The following is a 22,207-nucleotide window of genomic DNA, read 5'->3' as shown; positions in this document are numbered from 1 at the left end:
CTCTCCAATAAACCAGTCTTTCCATCCTCTCTCTCTCTCTCTCTCTCTCTCTCTCTCTCTCTCTTCTTTCCTCAATCTCCCTCTGTAACCTCATGTCCTCCCTTAGCAATTCCACCAATTCATCCCTTTTCTCTTTCTGCTCCTTCCTGCTGGCCCTGGCTGCCTCTCCTCCTGCTCCTGCTGCTGCTCACCCACTGCAGCACTTGGCCCTGGTGTGTCCTCAGGGATGGAGGCAATTAGGACAGGTGGCGTAATGGATGGTCTCTGTCCCAATACCTCATCCATGAGGACAAACCAGGGCCAGGTGGCAGCAGTGGGCTTCCCACCGACTCCCTGGATCTTTGCATTCCTAAGGCAGAGGAAATCAATCACTTAAACAACAGCAATTTTCTGTTAAGTGTTTATTTAAAAAGTTTTGAAAAAGGAGTGCTTCATGGACTAAAAAAACTGTTTGAGGTACTCTTTGTAATGGGATTCATGTAGTGATAAAGAAACAAAGAAAATTTATGTTTGTCTTCCTGATGAAGGCTTCATGCCAAAACGCAGGACTGTGTTTTTGAAGTTTATGACCATGCCATGAGGTGCCTTGGAGTTTTTTTCTATGTTCCTTTATCAAAGTATGTATTAACTTGGCAAAAACAAATGTAGTTTTCATATCATTATCCAAACCTGCACATACTTTATATATATTTTTTTTAAATTGTCCCACTTCTTTTTTGCTTGCTGGGGCTCCACGATTCCCTCCAGGCCCATTTTTTGCAGGATTGTTCTAAACAAGACAGAAGCATTGATACAAGAGAGAAGCATTGATACAAGTTAAACACACACAAGATCACATAACAAATATGTAAAGATTCATCAGTGACATCAGGACAGACATTAAATTCCCACCCCATCCAAAAACAATAATTTAATGTGATCCAAATATTATATATTTGTTCTTTGATCTCTGTACAGGATTTGGGTTAATGTATGTAATTTCTACATACAAATATGTATAGAGAACAAATGGCCTATTTATTTATGCCTTAACAGTTAACTCCATCCAAGTGTGGCCGTGTTTTTGGCCCCTTTAAAACGGTGGTCGTTTTGACCACGGAGTTCAATAAATAACTCCGTCTGCTCCTTGCTCCCTACAACAAAGCGACATGTAAAGCACAATTCCTGTTATGTCAACAGGGGAAATGATTGTACGATATAATAACGATATTCACAGTAATAATGCTCCTAAGGTTAGCTCTGTATTCAATCCAAATGTTTACAGTTTAACACCCTAGAAATACAGCGGGGCTCACAACCCATTGTTAACATTATGGGCCCTAGTTTCGTGGTGCAGCGCAGGGCGGCGCAGGGTGGCGCAGCCGGCGCAATGCAAGTTTCGGCCCCGCGCAGCCTTGTGCACCGTCAGTTTGGCAGTTTGGTGGATTGCCTGCGCCAAGATGGGTGTGGCGGCGCAGCAGGGGGAGGCGTCACAGATTCAGCTTGGCGTAGCGGAAGTTTCGTGGCAAAAAGCCTCGCCGAGACTGCGCTGAAAGCTCGCCAGCTCCAACCTGGTCTACTTTCGGCGCAAGGCGCAAGGCGTAAATAAAGTCCATTCATTCAAGGGGAATCACAGCTGGCGGAGTGGAAGTTTGGCTGACGGCGCGCAGTGCGCACACGTCACCGAGACCTCACAGGCAGGTTTCCACAGTTCCAGGCACATTTAAATGCAATAAATAATCACAACAAACACTATTTAATGCAACTCATTGAATCAAACCGTGAATTTATATCTATATAGATTGTCCCGTCACATCTGACGTCAGATCAAAGGCGGATGGGCACGCGTAACGGAAACTCAGCCTCTCGGACCAAAACATCTCCCTCTCTCTCTCCTGTTTTTTATAATATCGGCATTGTTATTATTATGATACACACGCACAGCGCGTGATGCACGTGGTGGGAGCGGCGGCGCTGCGAAATAGGTAAAAAATTAAAATTTGGTGGGGAAGCCTCGGTGAGAACAGTGCCAAGCCATGTCTCAGTTAAAAGAAGACAGTCTAACTTATTATCTAAAATCACATCGTTCATTAAAAAGGTTCTGTTTAAAAGAGAGCGAACATTAAAAAGTGCCATGTTGATTCTGACAGGTGGTTTGTGGACTGGAGAGGACGGTTGTTTTTTTAGTGGTCTGAGGTTGTTAAAGTTCACCGAGTGGGTATGGCAGTGTCTGATGTGATGACGGAGTGTAATGATTGCGGGGATGGGTGAAATGTTGGTCAGTCGATGAGGTCCAGGTCCGGTGTTGTGGGCAGCACTACTGTCACTCCACATGGGGGCGCTAGTGACAGCAGAGGGTACAGGGCTGACCTTTGTGCACTGGGGTGAGGAGGAAGAAGAGTGAGGGCGTGACCCCGATAGTCAGTCACGTGGGGAATGCAATACAGCGTGCTGCATGTTGGTCGTGAGCATGCGACTGCCCACGTTGTTTGGGTGAATGCCGTCTCTGTTAAATAAAGAAGGGCGATCCCAAAACAAGTTAAAATTGTCGATAAAACCAATGTCGTGAGTATGGCAGATGGACAGGAGCCAGGTGTGGAGACTAAGGATCCTGCTAAAACTACCTATTCCCCGCCCCAGTGTGGGAATTGGACCCGAAATAAAAACAGACTTTCCACTACGTTTGAGCAGGTCAAAGAGGCGGATAAAGTCGGCTTTCGTCAGCTCGGAATGCTGATGGGTTGTGTCGTTAGTGCCAACGTGTACTATTATTTTGTTGACGGTCGTTGGGAGGGAGGCCAGGATATCGGGGAGCTGTTCAGTAATTGCCGGGGTCGTGGCTCCAGGATAGCACCGCATGACTGCGTTGACAAAGCGAATATTTTTAATTATGGAATCACCAACTACAAGGGCGGTGGGGGGGATGAGAGGAGGCAGCGTGGATGACTGTGGGGACTGTGGAGATTGTCGGGTCACGGCAGCCGCATTAGACAACTGAGAACCCGGTGACAGGATAAGTGACTGGCCAGGCGGGGGACGTGAGGAGCCGGTCAGAGGGGGGAACTCCTCCACGTCCTGGATGTCGAAGCCGCCCATAGACGGTTGCGGGGATTGGAGCTCGATAAGTGTGGCTGTGCTCCAATTTTGGAGGCAGCTTTTCCGGTAGCTGAGGACGGGGAAGACCACCAGAGCGCCTGTTTACGGCCTCCTTCAGCAACCTGCGGCGGAATGTTGAGGATTTCCCCAGCTGTCTGTAGTCCGTCACCGCAGCTGCCTTCGCCGGAGGAGTCGACGCGTCAGGTGGAGCAATATCCACCGCTGCCGCCACTGCTACAGCTGTCGCAGCTGGGACGGAGTCCGGTTCCGACTGAGGGGGGGGAGAAACACCAGGCACTGGAACAACATCGGCCTTTGGGACATCGGCAGGGTGGACAGGGACATCGCGTGATAGCATGGCAAAGCGGTTAGTGAGGTTTAGGGACGGAGGTGCAACCGCGCAGGGACGCCCACTCCTATCTTTGCCCACCACCACTGACCAGGAGGCCTGAGAGCTGGGGGTTGAACACGAGGTGGGTCGGTGACAGGGTGGTGAAGAAGGATCCCAGAGGATGGTGTCGGCAATGGCTGAGTTCATGGAGGAGATGATTTTGGACTGTGTGGCAGCGGTGTCAGCGAAGTCGGTGAGGAGGGAATCTTTTTTCCGGAGTTGATCTGAGAGCCTTCTGATGTTTTCCCTGAGGTGAGTAATGTGTTTTTCTGTTTTCCGGCAGTCATCGCATGGGTTGGTGGTGGGTGGTGAGGTGCAAGGTGCCATGGTTGGAGCAGATAGTGGCTGTGAAAAGAGAAAAAGAGGACAGCTCCGGCAGCAAAGGTGTTTGTGGTGGCGTGTGGGTAGCAGTTGGCTAGCAGTTTGGCTAGCAGTTGGCTAGATCGCTAGTGCAACTTCGACAAGGGAGGTAGTGTCCGATGCGTGGAAGAGGCGCATATAGCGGATTGTCTCTACAGTGGTTGGAGACTTACCGGCGCGGGCCCAAAGACTGGGCCCGGTGAGGTTGCTGCGTGTCCGGCAGGCAAGGGTTCGGGCTGCTCTGCTCTGGGCTGCTCACAGCCAATCAGCGCAGCATACATGGGCTTATAAGAGGCACCTCCCCAAGAAATATACACATTCAGAGGATAAATCAACAACAACAATAGGAGAAAGCAACAACAAATAACAACAAAAAAGGAAGCAATACAAGTGCCATTTTATAGCACACACTCAAAGAAGTCAGAAATGAAAACATGGGTATGTATAAATATAAAATAATTGTATTTAACTGAGTGTATGAGCATGTAAAGAGATAATGATCCAATGACAAATATACTGGAAAATAAACTATTAGGAACTTTGATTTAACAGGTAAGCTTTCAGTCTTAACTTAAAAGTATTGAGGGATGAAGATAATTTAACAACATGAAGATGGGAATTCCAAAGTATGGAGCCTCTGTAAGCAAAAGAAAACTGAGTATGAGTAGTGCGGCAAAAAGGGGGATGAAGTTTATCAGTCTGTCTTGTGTTATAAGAATGGACCTGAGAGTTAACTGTAAAGAATTCATGAAAGGATTTGGGCAGCAAGTGGGAAAGATGGATATATTTATAAATAAATACACATGATTGAAGTATATTAATATCGTAGACTGACATTATCTGAAAATTCTTAAACAGAGGGGCAGATGGAGACAAATAATTAGAGAAGGTGGCTAATCTAACAAATTTCTTTTGCGCGATTAATAATTTCTGTAAATTAGAAGGATAAGTGCTGGCCCAAACAATATTACCGTAACTGAGATGTGGATGAATTAAGCTATAATACAGTATATTTAAAACTTTCTGAGATATGAAATCACAAATTTTTCTGATGATACCAATGGATTTCAACACTTTATTATTAACAGATTTAATATGTTCGGACCATGACAACCTCTCATCAATTAATACCCCTAAAAATTTGGTGGAGGAAACCTGAATTATATCATTATCCCCAATAGTGATCTTAGCGCTGGATTTACAATATTTTTTATTTTTTCCCGTAAATATAATAAAATTAGTTTTTTTTACATTTAATGTCAACTTATTTATCTGGAACCATTCAGAAAATTTAATAATGCCAGAATTGGCTTCACTAATTAAAGAATCAAAGTGACTGTGAGTCAAAATCAGATTAGTATCATCAGCAAAAAGTATTGGTAGCATCGTGGAAGAAACAGTTGCAAGGTCATTAATGTAAACAAGGAACAATAACGGACCAAGTATGGAACCCTGGGGGACACCATATGTTAACTGGGCTCTGGAAGAAGTACAACCATTGAGATAAACAAACTGTTCTCGGTTTGAAACATAATTAACAAGCCAAATATATGAATAATCATGAAAACCATAACGATGTAACTTGGAAAGTAAAATAGTGTGGTCAACAGAATCAAAGGCTTTCGATAAATCTAAAAAAATACCCAAAGCATATTTATTGTTATTTATGGCTGTATACATTTTTTCAACCAGCTGTAAGAGGGCCATATCTGTAGAATGATTTTCCCGGAAACCATATTGGTGCTTGTGTAAAATGCTGTGTTTATTTAAATGAGATAAGATTCTTTTTTGTACCAGTTTTTCTAGAATTTTTGAAAAACATGGTAAAATAGATCGTTATTAAAGGAGACATATTATGCTCATTTCTGCTTGTTGACATGGGTCTTTGATGTCTAAATGGAATGATAGTAACATGCTTTGGTCGAAAAAACCCAAGGATTGAGCACAGCAGGGTTCTCAACATACCAGTTTCACAGCCCTGCTTTCAGCGGCCGGATTCAGTGACTTTCCCTTTAAATGCTAATGAGCTACTGCGTGCGCCGCCCAAACGGTCTTGGCACCGCCCACCTCTTCCTGCCGGGCGTAAGACGTGAGGACGCCATTTTGTAACCATAACAACGGTTGATTCGGGGGAGAAATGGCTGCCGGTCAACAAACTGCGGTGCAACCTTACCTGTTCGAGCCGGAGTCCGACCCAGAACAAGAAGAGGCTCCAGAAGAAAGTCAGCAGCCAAGATTGAACATGGATGTTTCTCAGTGGTTAGTAGTTAAGTTTGTTACCTCGAAATATACCGGTTTATAAACTTTAAATAAATATTACAAAAGAAACAACACGACGTGATTGCTTAGCTATCGTAGTTTCCAATCAATAATACAATTCTGCTAAAAAATAGGTGTTCCTGTGGCAATTGTGAACAAATGCCTACAGAACCTGAGAATATATGCTGTATGGAAATATCACAAGTAAGTGTGAACACTGTGCAAACATGGTTGTAATTTTGCAGTCTCTCTTTTCTATCATCCATTGTCACTCACTTATCTTTCATAATTTATAGGTTACACGAAGACTACAGCAGCTTCCTGAGCCACCAACATGCATGGTGGACCATCCTGGCCTCGAACCTGTCTGCCTGAATGTATTTTCACTGCAGAATGCACTAAACATTTATCGGGCAGACTATGGACCTTTACGTCTCAGGGGAATTGTGCAGTAAGCTTTCAGTCACATAAATACTATTAATTTATCGCAAAAATGTTATGCTCAAAAGTACGTAGGTGCTTCCTCTATCTTACATTGCTTATAGTTTATGGTTATAGTTTATCCTTATTATTTTTTACTGAGATCCCAGCTTGTGATCAACAAATGTATATCTAATTAGCTATCTATCTATCCATCTAGTTAACATGAAAATTACATATCAAACAATGAAAACACACAGAACAGTAAGTAAAGATTGTTTATTGTACATTTGTAAACATGTGTAGACATATGAAATAATAAAAACAATAGGAAGATAAATTACTGAAGTGGAACAGTTGAACTTTGTACTTCAATATCAATATAAAAATAATAACAATGAAAGTATCTTATTGCCATGGACGTGAACATTCAGTGCTGACTTTATATTACATTGTGTCCAGCCAATATAGATACCTAGCCTACAGAAGCTTTGTAAGCTGGTGCTGGGGCTTTCTGGGCCGGGGAGTGAGAGTTGTGCTGCCCGCCTGCGTGGTGCTGAGGATTCGTGCAGAGTTCCCTGATGCAGAAGGACAGTATGTTGGGTTCAGACCTGTCCTTGGTTGAACCTCGACACATAACCTGCTATAACGGTCAGCTTGTCAGGTCGGTCAAACTGAGCCGAGAGGTCTTCAGGGATTTTAAGCTTCAGCACCTCGTTCACATATGGGGCAGGGTCCTGGAAAACCTTATCAAAGATGAGGTCCAACAGTGCATCAACGTAATCTGTAGTGCAATAAACAAAGATGTATGTTTACAGGAAAGTTGCACTAGAACCAAAAAGCCTTGTGTAAAGTTTCTCTTGTTATTTCACCTAATTACTTCATATTTATACATTCTCCTTATTTATTATTTCTTTTGAAAACCATGTAAAAAGAATTCAGATTTTATTTGTTTGTGTTTATTTTCAACATTCTGTGATATGCCTGTATGTTCATGTTTACTTTTTATTTGTGGAGTTTAAATAAAAGACTGTAAAACTTACGGAATGTTGGCTCTGCTTTCACAGGCTTTGCAGTGCATTCTCCGCGTTTTGACTTTGGGAAGTTGACTCTGTAGAGCAGCTCTCCTCTTGTCGATGTTGCCTGAGGTCGGCCAGCATTTTCATTATAATGCAGGGCAGCCAGGTAGAGTCTTGGGTGGAAAAATAGTAGTTAGAAAGATAGCAAACAAACTAAATTATAATGAAATAAACAGATACTGGTAGTTTTATTACCTGCATAACATTCCAAGGTATGGGAAGACAACATTCTTCGGTGCAAACCGCAAAATGACACTGTGGAATGCCTCCAGCGATGAGGTCTGATAGTGAGGGCTGAGCTTTTCAACATCTCTCAGGATTCTCTTGTTAATCAGTGCCTTTTCTAACCTGCAGAAAGCTGGTGTCCCTGGAAAAAAGAAATCACATGAATTCAAACTGTTAAACATCTTTTAGATATTAAAAAAAAACATTTTATTCACAATTTTGTTTTTATCTACCTGCTCTCAACCATTTGCTCTTGTCCCTTGAGGTGCGCTGTGGATGCAAGCACTGGGGGAAAGCAGGATCTGGATGTGTGTGGATGTCTTGGACATGGTTGAGAATGGAGGTCCACTTAGCCACTCTCTCTGGCCCTGAAGTAGAGGAGGCTGCTGTCCAGTACACATGGTTCTTCATGCTTCGAAGCCACTTCTTCAGCTTTTCGCATTCTTTGTTCTGGGCTATCTTGACCAGTTTCTTGGACAGTCCTAATAAAACAATATTTGTCACATTCAGATAAACAGTATAAGTTGATTACAAAATAACTCTAACCCATGTAACATATTAGTGATTATGATAATAGGATAATATAATGTGTGGACCTGTGAGCAAGGGCATTTTATCTTGATTGTACCCCTACCTTTTTCCATGTGCCAGACATCGTAGTACTGTGTCACATTGGCCTCCCTCAGGAACTTCTGGATCTGAGGGTGACGGTCTGTGACAATGCTGTCCAATGTAACACCACATGCCTCCAGGAGAGCAAGGCTCCTCTTCAGACCTTCTTTTTCCATGTGGTAGCTTCCCCCGACTTCGTTGCTCTGATCAGAAAAACAGGACAAAAGTCTATTAAATATATGATTCTTAAAAGCAGTCATTAAACACAGATTAGTTATCTTGAATAAAGATCACACCATTTCACTCACCTGAACCAGCTGTATGTCGACAATAGTGTTGCTCCTCAGGTCCATCATTGAGTAACTGCCAAACTTGGCAGAGTGGCCTTCAAAAATAAATGTAGAATATCACAGACATTTAATCTTACCTATCAATTTGTTGTACTTCATCGTAAACACTTCTCTAAACAAAAACATTAGAGTAAAATTTATCAGAGAGTCTTGTATACCTGGTGAGTCAGCCCTTAGGTCGCCACCCAGGATAACACTCTCCTGTTGACTAAGCTGCTCCATCATCCCGTTCTGCACAGTCTTCCACGTGTGTATGATTGCAGGCTCTATGAACGTCCGTGCATGACGCCTAAATGTGTCATACTGAAACATCTTCAGCTGCATTGCCCGGAAGATCTGAGGACAGACAGACAAGATGTGTCATAAGTACTGCTCTATACAACATTTAGCAATATGATATGCAAAAATAATACATTTACATAGTGATGACTAAATCTATTACCTTTTCAAGTTTGAAGAAAGATGCACCTGTGGTGTATATTGCAGCTGAGAGCTGGAGGTTTCCTGCAGGTGTGCTTCCCAGAATTGGCTGGCTGTTCCATTTTCTGAAGAACTGACAATGTGGGCATGTTTGTTCTACAGAGATGAATGTGCCGACCCTTCTTGTCTGCACGTCTGACACACGCTGACAGACAGGGCACACCTCAAACAGCTCCATCAGACACTTTTCATAGACAATATACGTTGGTGTCTTATGAACAGGGCAGGAAGGCTCCAGTCTAGTAGAAAAACAAAATAATCAAAAGAGAAATTAGTAACTCCCACACAGCTTGAGACAAATTATGTAAAAACATGTAGGGAATAAAAGGAATTCTGAGGTTATTAACTCACGTCACATCTGCTGACTCTGACATAACTGTGACAGAGTCCTCTGGATCATATGTAGAATCCTTGGGGTCGGGAATTTCCATGGATGAACTACCCTCCAATGGATTCTCCTCTTCCTCCTCCTCCAGTTCCAAGCGAGCCCTTTTACTTGGTCTTTTTATTGGGGTTGATGTTAAAAATGGTTGACGAGTTGAGAAGGCAATGGTTGAGGTGCCAACACCAACATCAGCACAGGACACTGATTTCTGTGTGCCTTTGATAGATGAAAATATATTTTTCATTAGCCACTCCATATTCATAACAGAGTAAAACTAAAATTACACTATATAGAAACATAGTGACTAACATGACATGATATGCTTTTGGGCAACAAACCTGTGCTTCTGAAGTGAGGCTGGAGAGTTCTCATGGAAAGCTGTGTGCCAACGTTGCATGTCACTGGTTGGTCTGTCTGGCAGGCAACATGATGCACCACAGGCTGCTGTACAGTTGTACTTGTCTAAACACAAAAAGAAGCAATAGGTTATGTGTCTGCTTTCTCATGTTACATGAAAAATAAAAATATGTAGACAGAAATGATGATTAGCAATAGACATTTGTGAAGCAAACTTTTCTGTGTCCATGCCTGCATATAACTGATAGTAGCACAGCAGATATCTAGCAGGTAGCCCCTGTCTCCGGAAACAAAACAAAGTAGTGACTGCTTTATTGCAGATAACGCTTTGGTGCTCTCATGTCTGGTCTCTCATGCCAATAGGTTACGCTAGAGCTGTAGTTACATGTATACAAACGCACAGGAACTATTTCGACTGCCAACACAGTCCTTTAGCACAACATGCTAAGTAATGAACATAGCTAACTGGTCGGGAATAAAAGACCATTTTATACCGTGTCCTCTGCGTGTTCACGGCGGAACAGTAGCTCACCGTCCGTGAACTCCTGACAACGCTACAGCTGTAGTTGCATGTAAACAAACACACAGCCATTTAGCACAACATGCTAAGTAATGAACATAGCTAACTGGTCGGGAATAAAAGACCATTTTATACCGTGTCCTCTCCGTGTTCACGGCGGAACAGTAGCTCACCGTCCGTGAACTCCTGACAACGCTACAGCTGTAGTTGCATGTAAACAAACACACAGCCATTTAGCACAACATGCTAAGTAATGAACATAGCTAGCTTGTCGGGAATAAAAGACCATTTTATACCGTGTCCTCTGCGTGTTCACGGCGAAACAGTAGCTCACCGTCCGCGAATTACTAAGACCAATTAAAACAATCTTCCCTGCGTGTTCACAGCGGAACAATAGCTCACCGTCCGCGAACAACAGAGACATTTCACCCGTCTCCTCGCCATGTTCATGGCCGAGCAGGGGTTCAAGGCCGGTTCGAAGCGATACAATCTCAATGTCCTAATTCATTTTCTCAAATCACCGTCATGTTTTAAAAGAGTGCTGATATGACAAATTAACGTTTGGTAACATTAACACTATAGTGAATCCGACTGCCAGTAAGCACAACGTTGAACACTTCACATGTAATGTTAGCTCAGCCTCATTCGGCTAACACGACAGTTAGCATTAGCTCATGTGCTAAATGACCAAAGTAACACAAACTATACTGTTTTTGTAAATACTTACAGTTGCAACATCTGTGGCGTCGGCACGGACAGTGGGTATGGATCCATCTTTTAGGAGCAGTCTTGTTGCCAATCCAGCGGTATACTGTCCGTGGTTGGAGAAACAGTCCGATGTGAAGTGATTCGCACAGACCAGGACATTTTTGCTCAATGACGCTGGGACGTTTCCCTGGTAAACAAAATTTAGCCACTTCGCTTTTAAATCCTCTTTGTTTGGGAGGCGATGTAGCGACATATGAGGACCCGTGCATCCGATGACAGAGCAGCAGTGCTTGGCTTTCGGCTTGTACATGGTGGCGGTTAGGCTGTCGAGTACAAGTGAAGCGAGTAAGAAAAAATGGCGGATCCTTGTTCAGGTAGCCGGCGTAATGTGGGCGGGGATATACCATGAATATGCAATGACTATGCAAGAATATGCAAAAGACCGGATTGTGACGTCACAATACGGTAAAAATCCAAACGGCTCGTTTAGAGACTAAATTCCTGACTCTGCCAGTTACTAAATATTGACTTAGTTGTCAAAACTCATGTTAAAGGGGTCGGGAGACACCCCGGATACGCAAATATACAAACTAAAGCAAGGAAAAAGTCAGTTTTGCATAATATGTCCCCTTTAAATTATCTTGTATCCCCAGTTTTATGAAGTGGGATAACTTAAGCAATTTTTAGATCTTTAGGCACACATCCCGTCTGCAACGATAGATTGAAAATATACGTTAATGGTTCAACAATAGATGAAGACACAGATTTAATCAATGAAGCACAGATATCGTCATGGCCCGCAGCAGATATTTTCAATCTGCCAATGATTTCCATCACCTCTGCTATGTCTGTATTTTCAAACTGTAAAAGAGGGGGGAAGTTAACCTTTATGTAATCCAATGGATTTCTGTTAGAAGGTTTAATGTTCTTTGACAAAGAGGAACCCACTTGTGCAAAGAAATTATTAAATTCACAAGAAATTACATAAGGATCAGTAAATGTTACACCACCTTCATTGAACTCTGAAGGATGAGAAACAGAAGACTTTTGTTTATTCATAAGTTGATTGATAACCTTCCAAGTAGACCTGATATCGGTGGAATATTCTTTGAGTTTGTTGCTGAAATATATTTTTTGGGCTATTCGAATTAAATGATTATATTTATTTCTATATGTTTTGTACTTTTTTGAATTCAGAGGTGTAGGATTGGTAAGAAACCTCTTATATAACTTATTTTTGGTTGTTGAGGATTTGTGGAGGCCGGACGTATACCAGGGTTTTTTATTCGGTACAGCAAGGTTCTTTTTTTATTGTACCAGTGGAAAGCATAAATGAAATGCCGAATTAAAGGTTGTCACAAAAGTCTGATAAGCAGACTCAGCATCTGTATGTTTGTAAACATTATCCCATGAAATGTCATCAATCAACTTTTTGAACCGTTCAGTATTTTGCCGATTGTATAATCGACGTACAGTACAGGAATTTGTACCAACAGGGCCAGTCTTGTCAGAGATAGAAAAATGAAAAATGGGAAAATGATCTGAGATATCAGTGAAAAGGATGCCTGATTTAGTTGTATTATTCACAGAGTTAGTAAAGATATTGTCAGTTAGGGTGGCAGATGATTTTGTCACTCTTGTTGGCTTGTTAATAAGAGGATAAAAAGAACAGGAAAACAAAATATTAAGAAAGTCTGCAGTCCGAGCCTGAGTTTCACATTTGAATAAATCAAGGTTAAAGTCCCCCAGTAGAAAACATAGTTTCCTTTCCGTATTTATCATTTCTAATATTGACCCAAGTGTATCATTAAAACTTACTGAGTCTGTATCAGGGGGCCTGTAAACACATCCAATGATAACATTTCTGCCACTAAAAAATGAACAAGAGGTAATTTCTATAAACAGGGCTTCAACATCAATGTTTTTCAATTCATGGACCAGATCTTCTCTAACACAGAATTGTAGGCTGGTATGAACATAAATTGACACACCACCCCCAGTTCTCTATGGTCTACAACAGTGAACTGCCTTATATAAAAGGTATATCATATAACATTTCTGTTGAATCTGTCAGCCAAGTTTCTGACAGGGCGATAATAGAAAATTCATGATTGAGAGAAGATAAATAATTAGTAAAGTCATCATAATTTTTTGGAAGACTACGAGCATTCAAATGACAAGTAGAAAAAGATGAATTTGAGAAACCCTCATGTAAATTTTTAAATTGTTGAACATTATAATATTCACAAATGGTAGACAAATTGCTGGTAAATTTAAGACAATTTGAGTCTGGATCAGCAGAGTCAGTATAACCATCAGTTCCGTTTAACTCAAAAGGGTTGAAAACATGCTCAGCACAAAAGTCCTTTAAGTCAACATCAGTTAAAAACTCATTCATAATATGACAAAAGAGAAAAGAAAAAAAACAAGTAGCACTTTAAGCTGCTAGGTTATGAACCAATTTGTCTATAGAAGACTCATGCATAAGCATTAGGTGTTGATTTACTTGTGGTGGGCTTGGATGAGGGAGCGTGAACAATCAGCTGGTCATACTTTAGATAAGCAATGTTACCTTTCATTCGTTCCTCCTTAAGCCTTGGCAGTAACTCCTTCCTTTTGGAGCGCACCCTCTCAGAGAAGTCCTCATTAATAAAGAACTTTGTGCCCTTCAGACACTTGGCCCCTTTAATAATTTCTTCTTTGTCCTTGAATCGAAGGAGTTTGACAGTCATGGTCCTGGGTCTGCCATCTAGTTGGAAGGTGCCATTTCGGTGCGCTCTTTCCACTTCAATTAGTTTCGGATCCATCTTAAAGTGATCAGCAAGGAATTTCTTGGCTTTAACTTCAGTGTCATGCCAGGTTTCCGATTTCTCATCTTTGATGCCATCGATGAGGATGTTATTCCTCCTTGTCTGGTTTTCAATGTAATCCATTTTGGAAGTGAGGGCTTCTAAAGATTTTTGAAATTCATCAAAGTTTAAATTGATGGATTTAGAAGCGCTCAGATTGGCTGTGTGAGCACTCTTTAGGTCCTCCACTTCTGCCTGAGAGTACTCCATACTGTGTTTATATTCCAAGACATCTTTTACAAGATCATCTATTCGTTTGTTGGTTGAATCCATGACAACCGTGAGGAAGGTTTTAAAATTATTTTCCTGGAGATCCAGCATATCCTTGTAAAAGAGCTTTTGCTGGTCGAGTAGCTCCCTTAAAGTGCACATAGAGACATAGTCATCATCCATACTAGTTTTAGGCTCCTCATTTCTTTCCCTTTTTGGCTTTTCACGAGGCATGACTGAAGAGAAAGGTGGCTAGGAGCCACTGGGCCTGGTGGTGGCTAGCTGCTGCTGGTGGTGGCTAGAAGCCACTGGGCCTGGTGGTGGCTAGCTGCTGCTGGTGGTGGCTAGAATCCACTGGGCCTGGTGGTGGTTAGCTGCTGCTGCTGGTGGTGGCTATGAGCCACTGGGCATGGTGGTGGCTAGCTGTTGCTGCTGGTGGTGGCTAGGAGCCACTGGGCCTGGTGGTGGCTAGCTGCTGCTGGTGGTGGCTAGCTGCAGCTGCTGGTGGTGGCTAGAATCCACTGGCCTGGTGGTGGCTAGCTGCTGCTGGTGGTGGTGGCTAGAATCCACTGGCCTGGTGGTGGCTAGCTGCTGCTGCTGGTGGTGGCTAGCTGCTGCTGGTGGTGGCTAGGAGCCCCTGGGCTGGTAGTTATTTGACTGCTCAGATCACTTCAATTCACATAAGTTCTTTGTTTTAAGTTTTGTGATCAAAATTGTCTCTTTTGTGGAGCAAGTAGACAATATATTTCCCGATATATTTCTGGGAAGGCCGATATATTTCCATTGTTGAACAGAGAGCGCCATCTATTGGGCTCAGAAAATAAAGAAAATGCTTCACGAAGCTTCATTTGGACATCACTGGCAAATATGCACTTCAAATTCACAAACAGTTTTAATTAACCACATTTCAAACAAATCAAAGTTACTCTTTTTAGTACAACAAATTGCACATGATAATAATTAATCTAAAAAGGAAATGAAAGATGAATTTTGACCCATGTATCCTTTAATCTAAGGGAGTTTAACAGTTATCTAGTCGTGTGATGTACTGAGTTTCCATTCAGATTTTCCTTAACTCACCAATCAAGCACAGAGGCTGAATATTCTTCTTCTTTGTCTAGGAGAGGAAACAAGAGTTTAGTCTGATGTGCTCTCTCTCTCTCTTAGTATGTGTTAGACAGCTTGCTGGTAAAAAAAAACGTTGCTTCCATTTTAGATGATGTAGATGCAAATATCACAGTTTTTACCCAATCATATTAAATAATGTACACAAACTCATTATTCATCATCATTATATTAAAATGTAAATATTTAAATTATACACACTTCAATGCAATTGTGAATTCAAATGAATCATTAGTGTAATTTCGTGTTAACACTACTGGGTCAAGATGATCTTCATAAAATTGTAAATAAAATAAAAACGAATTAAAAACTGTATTTAACTGTCCAGTATAAAACACGAAGCCATATGCACATTAATGAGAGGGGTTTAGAGCACAAATACAGTTAGTTAACTTACTTTACCTGGCTTACTGCTGGCTAACAGCTAAAACTGTTAGAAACATTAGGACAAGCATAGGTGCACTGGAGTTAACCGTTAGGAGCCATTAAAACGGATTCTTATGATGATTAGGCTAAAGTCAACTGACAGTTGGTTGATGTTAACATGACAGCTTTACATCCTAATCTAATAAAATAGAGTAAATGAGTGACAAAGTCCTTATTTAGTGGCGAAAAACGTTACTTTTTGTTTCGTCAGTTAACATCTACTTTAATATGTCCATGGTTAACGTAGCTAAACTTAGCATCAGCAACTGTCCGACCGCTGGTAACGTAACGTTAATGATGTGACGTCAAGTGTCCTTGCTAATGTTAACTTACAATATAAGAATAGTAATGGTGATTGTGTAAACTCCTATCAATTATCAAACCTCAATAATGTCAATTTCAACCACTTCAACCGGCTTATTTTACCGTTAAAGAGCTAACCGTTGGGAGAACATCTACCTACCTCAAAGACGCAGAGTCAGAGTGAAGGGCCGTTGCTCAGGTGACGTGACCGCAGTTGTTTGAGGCGTTCAGGGACACTGGTAAATTACACTTTTAGACGGCTTCGGGTCTCTATATAGACACATCTTCATTAATTAGCACCATTTCCTATATGTCAGTGTAAAAGGTTATGCAGCCCAGGTTTAAAGAGACTTAGCAACTTTTCCATAAAGGTTCTTGTGGAAATAACAGTCCTTCATTTACACAGCCAAACAGCCCAGAGACACATCAGTGCCATAACGGTCCTTGTAAACATTGTCACGCACGAAAGCCCGTGAGTGTTCTAAGCAGTCATTACACCTACGGCACGAGAATGAACAAAATAAAATGGTGCATTCACTTGCAGTAGGAAATCTTAGCAATCAAGTCACGGACCTCTAAACAATTAACTAATAGATATCATAATTTTAGAGCCAGAGGTGTATGCAGATTAGACCAGCAGTGTTGCATTACAAGTCATTTTAGTTCAAACCTTTTATGTACAACATAGAATTCAATAATACAATACAAATAACCAAATTAAACATATAAAAACAACTGATTAATGAATGATTGGAAGTAACACAAAGAAATAATAAATTATGAAATTAAATATATAAAATTGATTGAAATTACATGGATGAGGAGGCCAAAACATTGCTGGCACCACCTTCACAACAAGTAAAGATCAGGGACGTGGATATGGGGTCAGTTCAGTCTCATTAATAATGAATGCACAGAGAAGGATTCACAAATATATTTTGTGATTTGGCCACCGTTCAGCCAATCACATGACTGCATTCCCATGAGGGAATGCAGTCATTCCCATTCCCACGAGGGGTACCTCACCATGGCAAGAGCACAGCTCTTTCACTGCACATTTGTGATTGGCTGAAAACGAGGGAGGCATCTGATTGGCTACAGAGAGTTCCTTGTTGAAAAAAATGCATTTGTGAATCCAGCCACGTCAGGAGAGTCTCAAAAATCCACAAATAAATGCAGACCAGTTCATGAATAAATGCAAACAAGTTCACAAATGAAAAGCGTCTTTTAAATTCAAGTTTAACAGTTTGTATATAAATGTAACAACATACAAATCCATTTTTGATGTAAATTGCAAATGTTTTTTTTAATTCATATATTTATAAATTTATATTACATTTATTTAAAACGAAATGTATTTGTGAGCAGAGAGTCATTTATATATAAATCACAAAATATATTTGTGAATCCTTCTCTGTGCATTCATTATTAATGAGACTGAACTGACCCCATACGTGGAGCCAGCGATGGCTCATCTCATCACTGTGGAGGGGTGTGTAGTCGCCATAAGTGATATGTACAACATAGAATTCAATAATACAATTAATACAAATAACCAAAACACAGATTAAAAAAATAAAATTAAACATATAAAAATAACTAAAAAAATACAATTAAACATAAAAATAACTGATTAACGAATGACTGAAAGTAAACACACAAAGAAATAATAAATTATGAAATTAAATATAAAATTGATTGAAATTACATATATGAAAATAACTGATTAATATGAAAGGAACTGATTGAAATTACATAAATAAAAATAACTGATTAATATGAAATTAACTAGTAGGGATGAGCGAGTACAGCATTATCTCTATCTGTATCTGTATCTGTTAACCATATGAATTATCTGTATCTGTATCTGTACTCGGAGTGGGCGGGGCCTAACCCGAAAGTGGGCGGGATTTAAGTTAAGAAAACTCTGACTGGTATTCTCTGTGTCACTCATTATTCTGTATCACTGATCATGAGAGAGGGAGGGGGGGGGGGGGGGGGGGGGGGGCGTGTGTGTAGCTTAATATTATTTATACCACTACTAGCTTTATTTTATTTTTTATCCAATACAGCAAGAAAGTGTCAGACACTCAGTGCAAGAAGTAAAAAAAAAAAAAAAAAAAAACCGTTAGAGCCAGTTGACGGTTAAAAAAAAAAAAAACCTCCCGACGGCAGAGAGAGAGAGGTGGAGGGAGAGAGAGAGAGAGAGAGTGTGTGTGTGTGTGTGTGTGTGTGTAGCTTGATTTCCAATATTTATACCACTACCAGCTTTATTTTTTCACGAAATACAGCAAGAAAGTGTTAGAGCCAGGCAGCCAGATGACGGTTAAAAAAAGAAAAAGAAAAATCTCCGACAGGCAGAGACGCAACGCGAGTCGGCACCACGTCTGAACGAAGTACCAGAACTCTACTAGTTCATAAGTAAGTACCAACCTAAGTAATAACAAACCTGAAGCTGAAGAAAGAAACCCTAAACATTAACGGAAAACGACCCGCGAACCTGAGTGACTGAGGGAGAGACAGAGAGCTGTTCTGTGTGTGAGTGATCAGAGCGGACACAACAACACGTCTGCGAGTGTGTAGGGGAGGGGCTGTAGCATATCACAGGACGCAGACACAGTCAGCTACCCAATGAGGATTTTTATTTAATCCGAGCACAGATATTGACTCGTATTACTCGTATAATACTCGTACTCGGCAAAAGTGCTTTATCCGTACCGGATACTCGTTTCAGCCGAGTATCCGGCTCAACTCTATTAACTAGTTTCAAGGCAAAACATACAGGTCCTCAACTGGAGCTTTTCAGATGGCAGGGCAATCCCCCTGTCATCCCACACAAACACTGTGGCTGCCGTATCAGACAGCAGCCACAGTTATCAAATTTACTTTATTGGAAGAACTGGTAAGGCAACTGCAGGAAGGGAATTCCTATTCCATAAAAAATTATGCTTTGAGCAAATTCGGCCCTAAAAAATCCATGCTGACCCAGCAATCTATGCTTGACACCCCATCAATGTGCCTGTCCACCTGGAGGAGGAAAGAAGCTTGCAGGCACACTCCACACAAGAAGGACCTGGAGCCAAGGATGGCAGATGTTCTTGGCGTTTCTGGAGAAGTAGATTTCATAATAGGAACAGAACAAACAAAACATGAAGCACTTGATTACCAACAGATTAAAAACAAACAAGTTACTATTTCACATTAAACCAGCATTAACACAATTCACAGTACCCTTTAATAAGGGTAATCCGGTTGATCCGTCACCGGTCATAATCTGCCGATATTCGTTTTAAAATGTGGATCAGTGGTCTCAAAAAGTCTGATCAGAAGAGGCGCTCAGATGAAGATGCATGCGTATTGTCTCATTTCTGGTTTTCCGGTGCTTCTGCATTTACTGGATGCATATTTTTGCTGCTCTAGCTCGATTCATTTTGTTATATTCTTCATTACAACATTTAATTACAACATTTAATTACTCGCTATACTTACTACACTTGTTCTGCTAATGCCAGAAAAGGTTAGACTTGCTTTAATTTTAATTTATTTATTGTAATACTTAATATGCAACTCTGTTAAGAATAGATTAATAAATAAATAGATAGACGGCACCTATGATCGCAAGAACACACCTGATCCAAGGTGTGAAGGCAATTCAGGTAGGTGAATAAGTCGAGTCAGGTGTGTTCTTGCTTGGTTGGAATGAAAACCTGCAGCCACAGCGGCCCTTTACTGGATCAGTTTGACACACCTGCTCTAGAAGATACTTAAAGACTGTCTAGCGTTGAATGCTGATTGCTGCACTGCCTCTGATGCTTCTTTTTTTGTTCCTCTGTCACCCTGGTTCTGGGATGTTTAAAGGAGAGATAAAAACACAAGTCACATAACAGGTACATGTCACCAGATTTATAAGAAGTGGTCAAAGGAGAGAGGATGGGAGAGCTCTCAGCTATTTGCCACTGGATATTCAAGTTAATGAATGTTAAACTTTTCACTGATGTGTACACCTCTTCACAAAGAATGCACAACCAATGAATGAGAAAAGTCCTGGAGTAATTAGGGCAAAAAACTGACCATTAATGGCCTTCTGTATTAACTGATAGGCTGATAGTCTGATTTAAAATGCTCTAGCTCTCACACTACACTCACAAATGTTATGCTGCATGTCCACCAGTGTGTCCTTTGTTTCACTGTCAAAAATCTAAACGATCAGGGCTGCGGTCTTGGATCAACAAGCAGGGAATTAAGAGGTGCAACTCAATGCATTCCATATGATGTCCCTGTCTGCCTCAGGATGTTACAGCTGCGCGAGGCATTCTAGGTGCGCGAGACAGCCGTTATGATACTCTATAAATTGATTGACAGCCCAGCCATTATTCTACAACATTCCAAGGAACTGACAAGGTAGGTCACCACACTACGCTGACTTTTTGACAAGATGTATATTCCCATCTGGACATATAAATACCAGCAAAGTATTCTATAAATATAATTCCGAAAGTAAATCCCTATTTTAAGTAAGACAACGTCAGTTTCGCCAAGTTAATGTTACTGTATCACCGTATTGAAGACCAGCAGCGCAACGATTAAAAAAAAAAAAAAAGCCGTTGGCCGGCATTAGCTTCGCAACATTGTCATTTAGCCAACAGTCACAAACACACGTTAAACTCACGGACACCCTACTAACACATAACGTTTAGAGAACGTTAGCATTTGGTTCTCTAAAGGTTAGGTTATAACCAAACCAAGAAATAACGTTTAGAGAACGTTATGCAGAAACCTAACAAAGCCCAACGTTCCCCTAACGTTGCGGAAACCACAGAACCACAACGTTCTCCTGTGGTTGCACTGTTTACCTCCACACAACGTTATGTTTGGTGTTTTTTGGGTTGATCTGAGAACGAAGACTTTTAGAGCTGACAAATCCTGTTGCATTGATATTTCACACTTAGGCTACTAATTTGCATGTAGCCAATACAAAGTGCCTTTAGATAGATAGATAGATAGATAGATAGATAGATAGATAGATAGATAGATAGATAGATAGATAGATACTTATTCATATATATACTTATATATACTTATTCAATATGGACACACAAGAGTATGAACATAAATTGGACATGAATGAACATGAAAGGCCTGACAGAATTGTATAATTTAGTAATAATGATGATAAATAGTAGAACAGTGTGAGAAAAAATTGTGAAGAAAGAGCTATTACGTGACAATGACAACCATTGGGAATGCTATTCAAGATCTTCAAGATGGATAATTCCAGACATTCCTGTGATGGGTGACCAGGTTTTAATGTGTGTGCCATTTTGGCTTTGCAAACAATTATCATGGTAATCAGTGTTTTGCCAGTTTCAAGGTGACATCATGAGCCAACAACAATGACGCACAAAAGTAAGGGTAGAGTACAGAGTAAAGTATGCCTGTTGTTTAATATGAAAGGAATATTTATCTGTAATATCAAATGCAAATGTAACTTTAAGAATGCAAGTGTGCCTTTAAGATTGCGTCGCGCGTGTGTGACGTCAAGAGAAAGCGCCCGGTGGTTGGAAAAGAAGACTGAAAAGTTTTGGGTAATGGCGGACGATTGCGGTGATTCTGGCGACAGCCCGACACAAACCGCGTACACATGTAAGTATACTGTAACACGATTTTCATGTTTCCAGCTGACTTTTTATTCGTATTGATAATGAACGTTACTTTATTGTTGTTGGAATTGTACGTTAACGTTACGAATCGAAGGTCCTGCTAGCCGGCTAGCCTACTGACGCTAATTTACCATAGAGGTTAGTGAGCACAAGCGAAGCGATAAATGTGCCGTTTTTACCGACGTTAACTAAGAAGATGGTGCTTGTGTTAAAACGTGGTAATATATTAACTAGCGGTGGTAAATAACACGGTGCATCATTGTTCGTTAAAGGGACGGAAGTAAAACACAGAGCGCCTCATTCAGTGGAGGGAACAATGAGGAGACGTTCACCGGCAGGAGGAATGCTGCTCTGAGAAGCTTCACGTAAGAACATATGGTGTTAAATGTTATAATTCTCATATGCAGGACTCC

General features: G+C 41.0%; 1 protein-coding gene and 1 long non-coding RNA gene across 2 annotated transcripts; one reads left to right on the top strand and one right to left on the bottom strand.

Annotated features, from left to right (window-relative positions):
- The first annotated feature begins 5,683 nt into the window (after positions 1-5,683).
- LOC311011897 lies at positions 5,684-7,097 on the top strand. Its single transcript, XR_014596949.1, has 3 exons — positions 5,684-6,289; positions 6,382-6,536; positions 6,968-7,097. It is a non-coding gene; the product is annotated as an uncharacterized lncRNA (long non-coding RNA).
- On the bottom strand, positions 6,770-11,599 carry LOC311011896 (uncharacterized protein). Its single transcript, XM_084007092.1, has 11 exons — positions 11,241-11,599; positions 9,975-10,098; positions 9,603-9,852; positions 9,214-9,490; positions 8,930-9,107; positions 8,730-8,806; positions 8,444-8,624; positions 8,043-8,291; positions 7,780-7,951; positions 7,549-7,697; positions 6,770-7,289 (listed from the first exon to the last, which is right to left on the bottom strand). The coding sequence occupies exons 1-11, from the start codon at positions 11,529-11,531 to the stop codon at positions 7,111-7,113; spliced, it is 2,127 nt and encodes a 708-aa protein (XP_083863218.1). The 5' UTR covers positions 11,532-11,599; the 3' UTR covers positions 6,770-7,110.
- Positions 11,600-22,207: the final 10,608 nt, after the last annotated feature.

The sequence above is a fragment of the Eutrigla gurnardus genome (genome assembly GCF_963514095.1).
Source record: "Eutrigla gurnardus genome assembly, chromosome: 4".
Taxonomy (NCBI): Eukaryota; Metazoa; Chordata; class Actinopteri; order Perciformes; family Triglidae; genus Eutrigla; species Eutrigla gurnardus.
Note: the sequence above shows the minus strand (reverse complement) of the source record. Positions and strands in the feature narration are given on the sequence as shown.

Coding starts and splice junctions, on each gene's coding strand:
- LOC311011896 (XM_084007092.1), bottom strand. CDS start 11,531: ATGTACAAGCCGAAAGCCAAGCACTGCTGCTCTGTCATCGGATGCACG. Junction 8,292..8,443: donor TGTCTGGCACATGGAAAAAG/GTAGGGGTACAA, acceptor TTGTTTTATTAG/GACTGTCCAAGAAACTGGTC. Junction 7,952..8,042: donor GAGCAAATGGTTGAGAGCAG/GTAGATAAAAAC, acceptor TCTTTTTTCCAG/GGACACCAGCTTTCTGCAGG.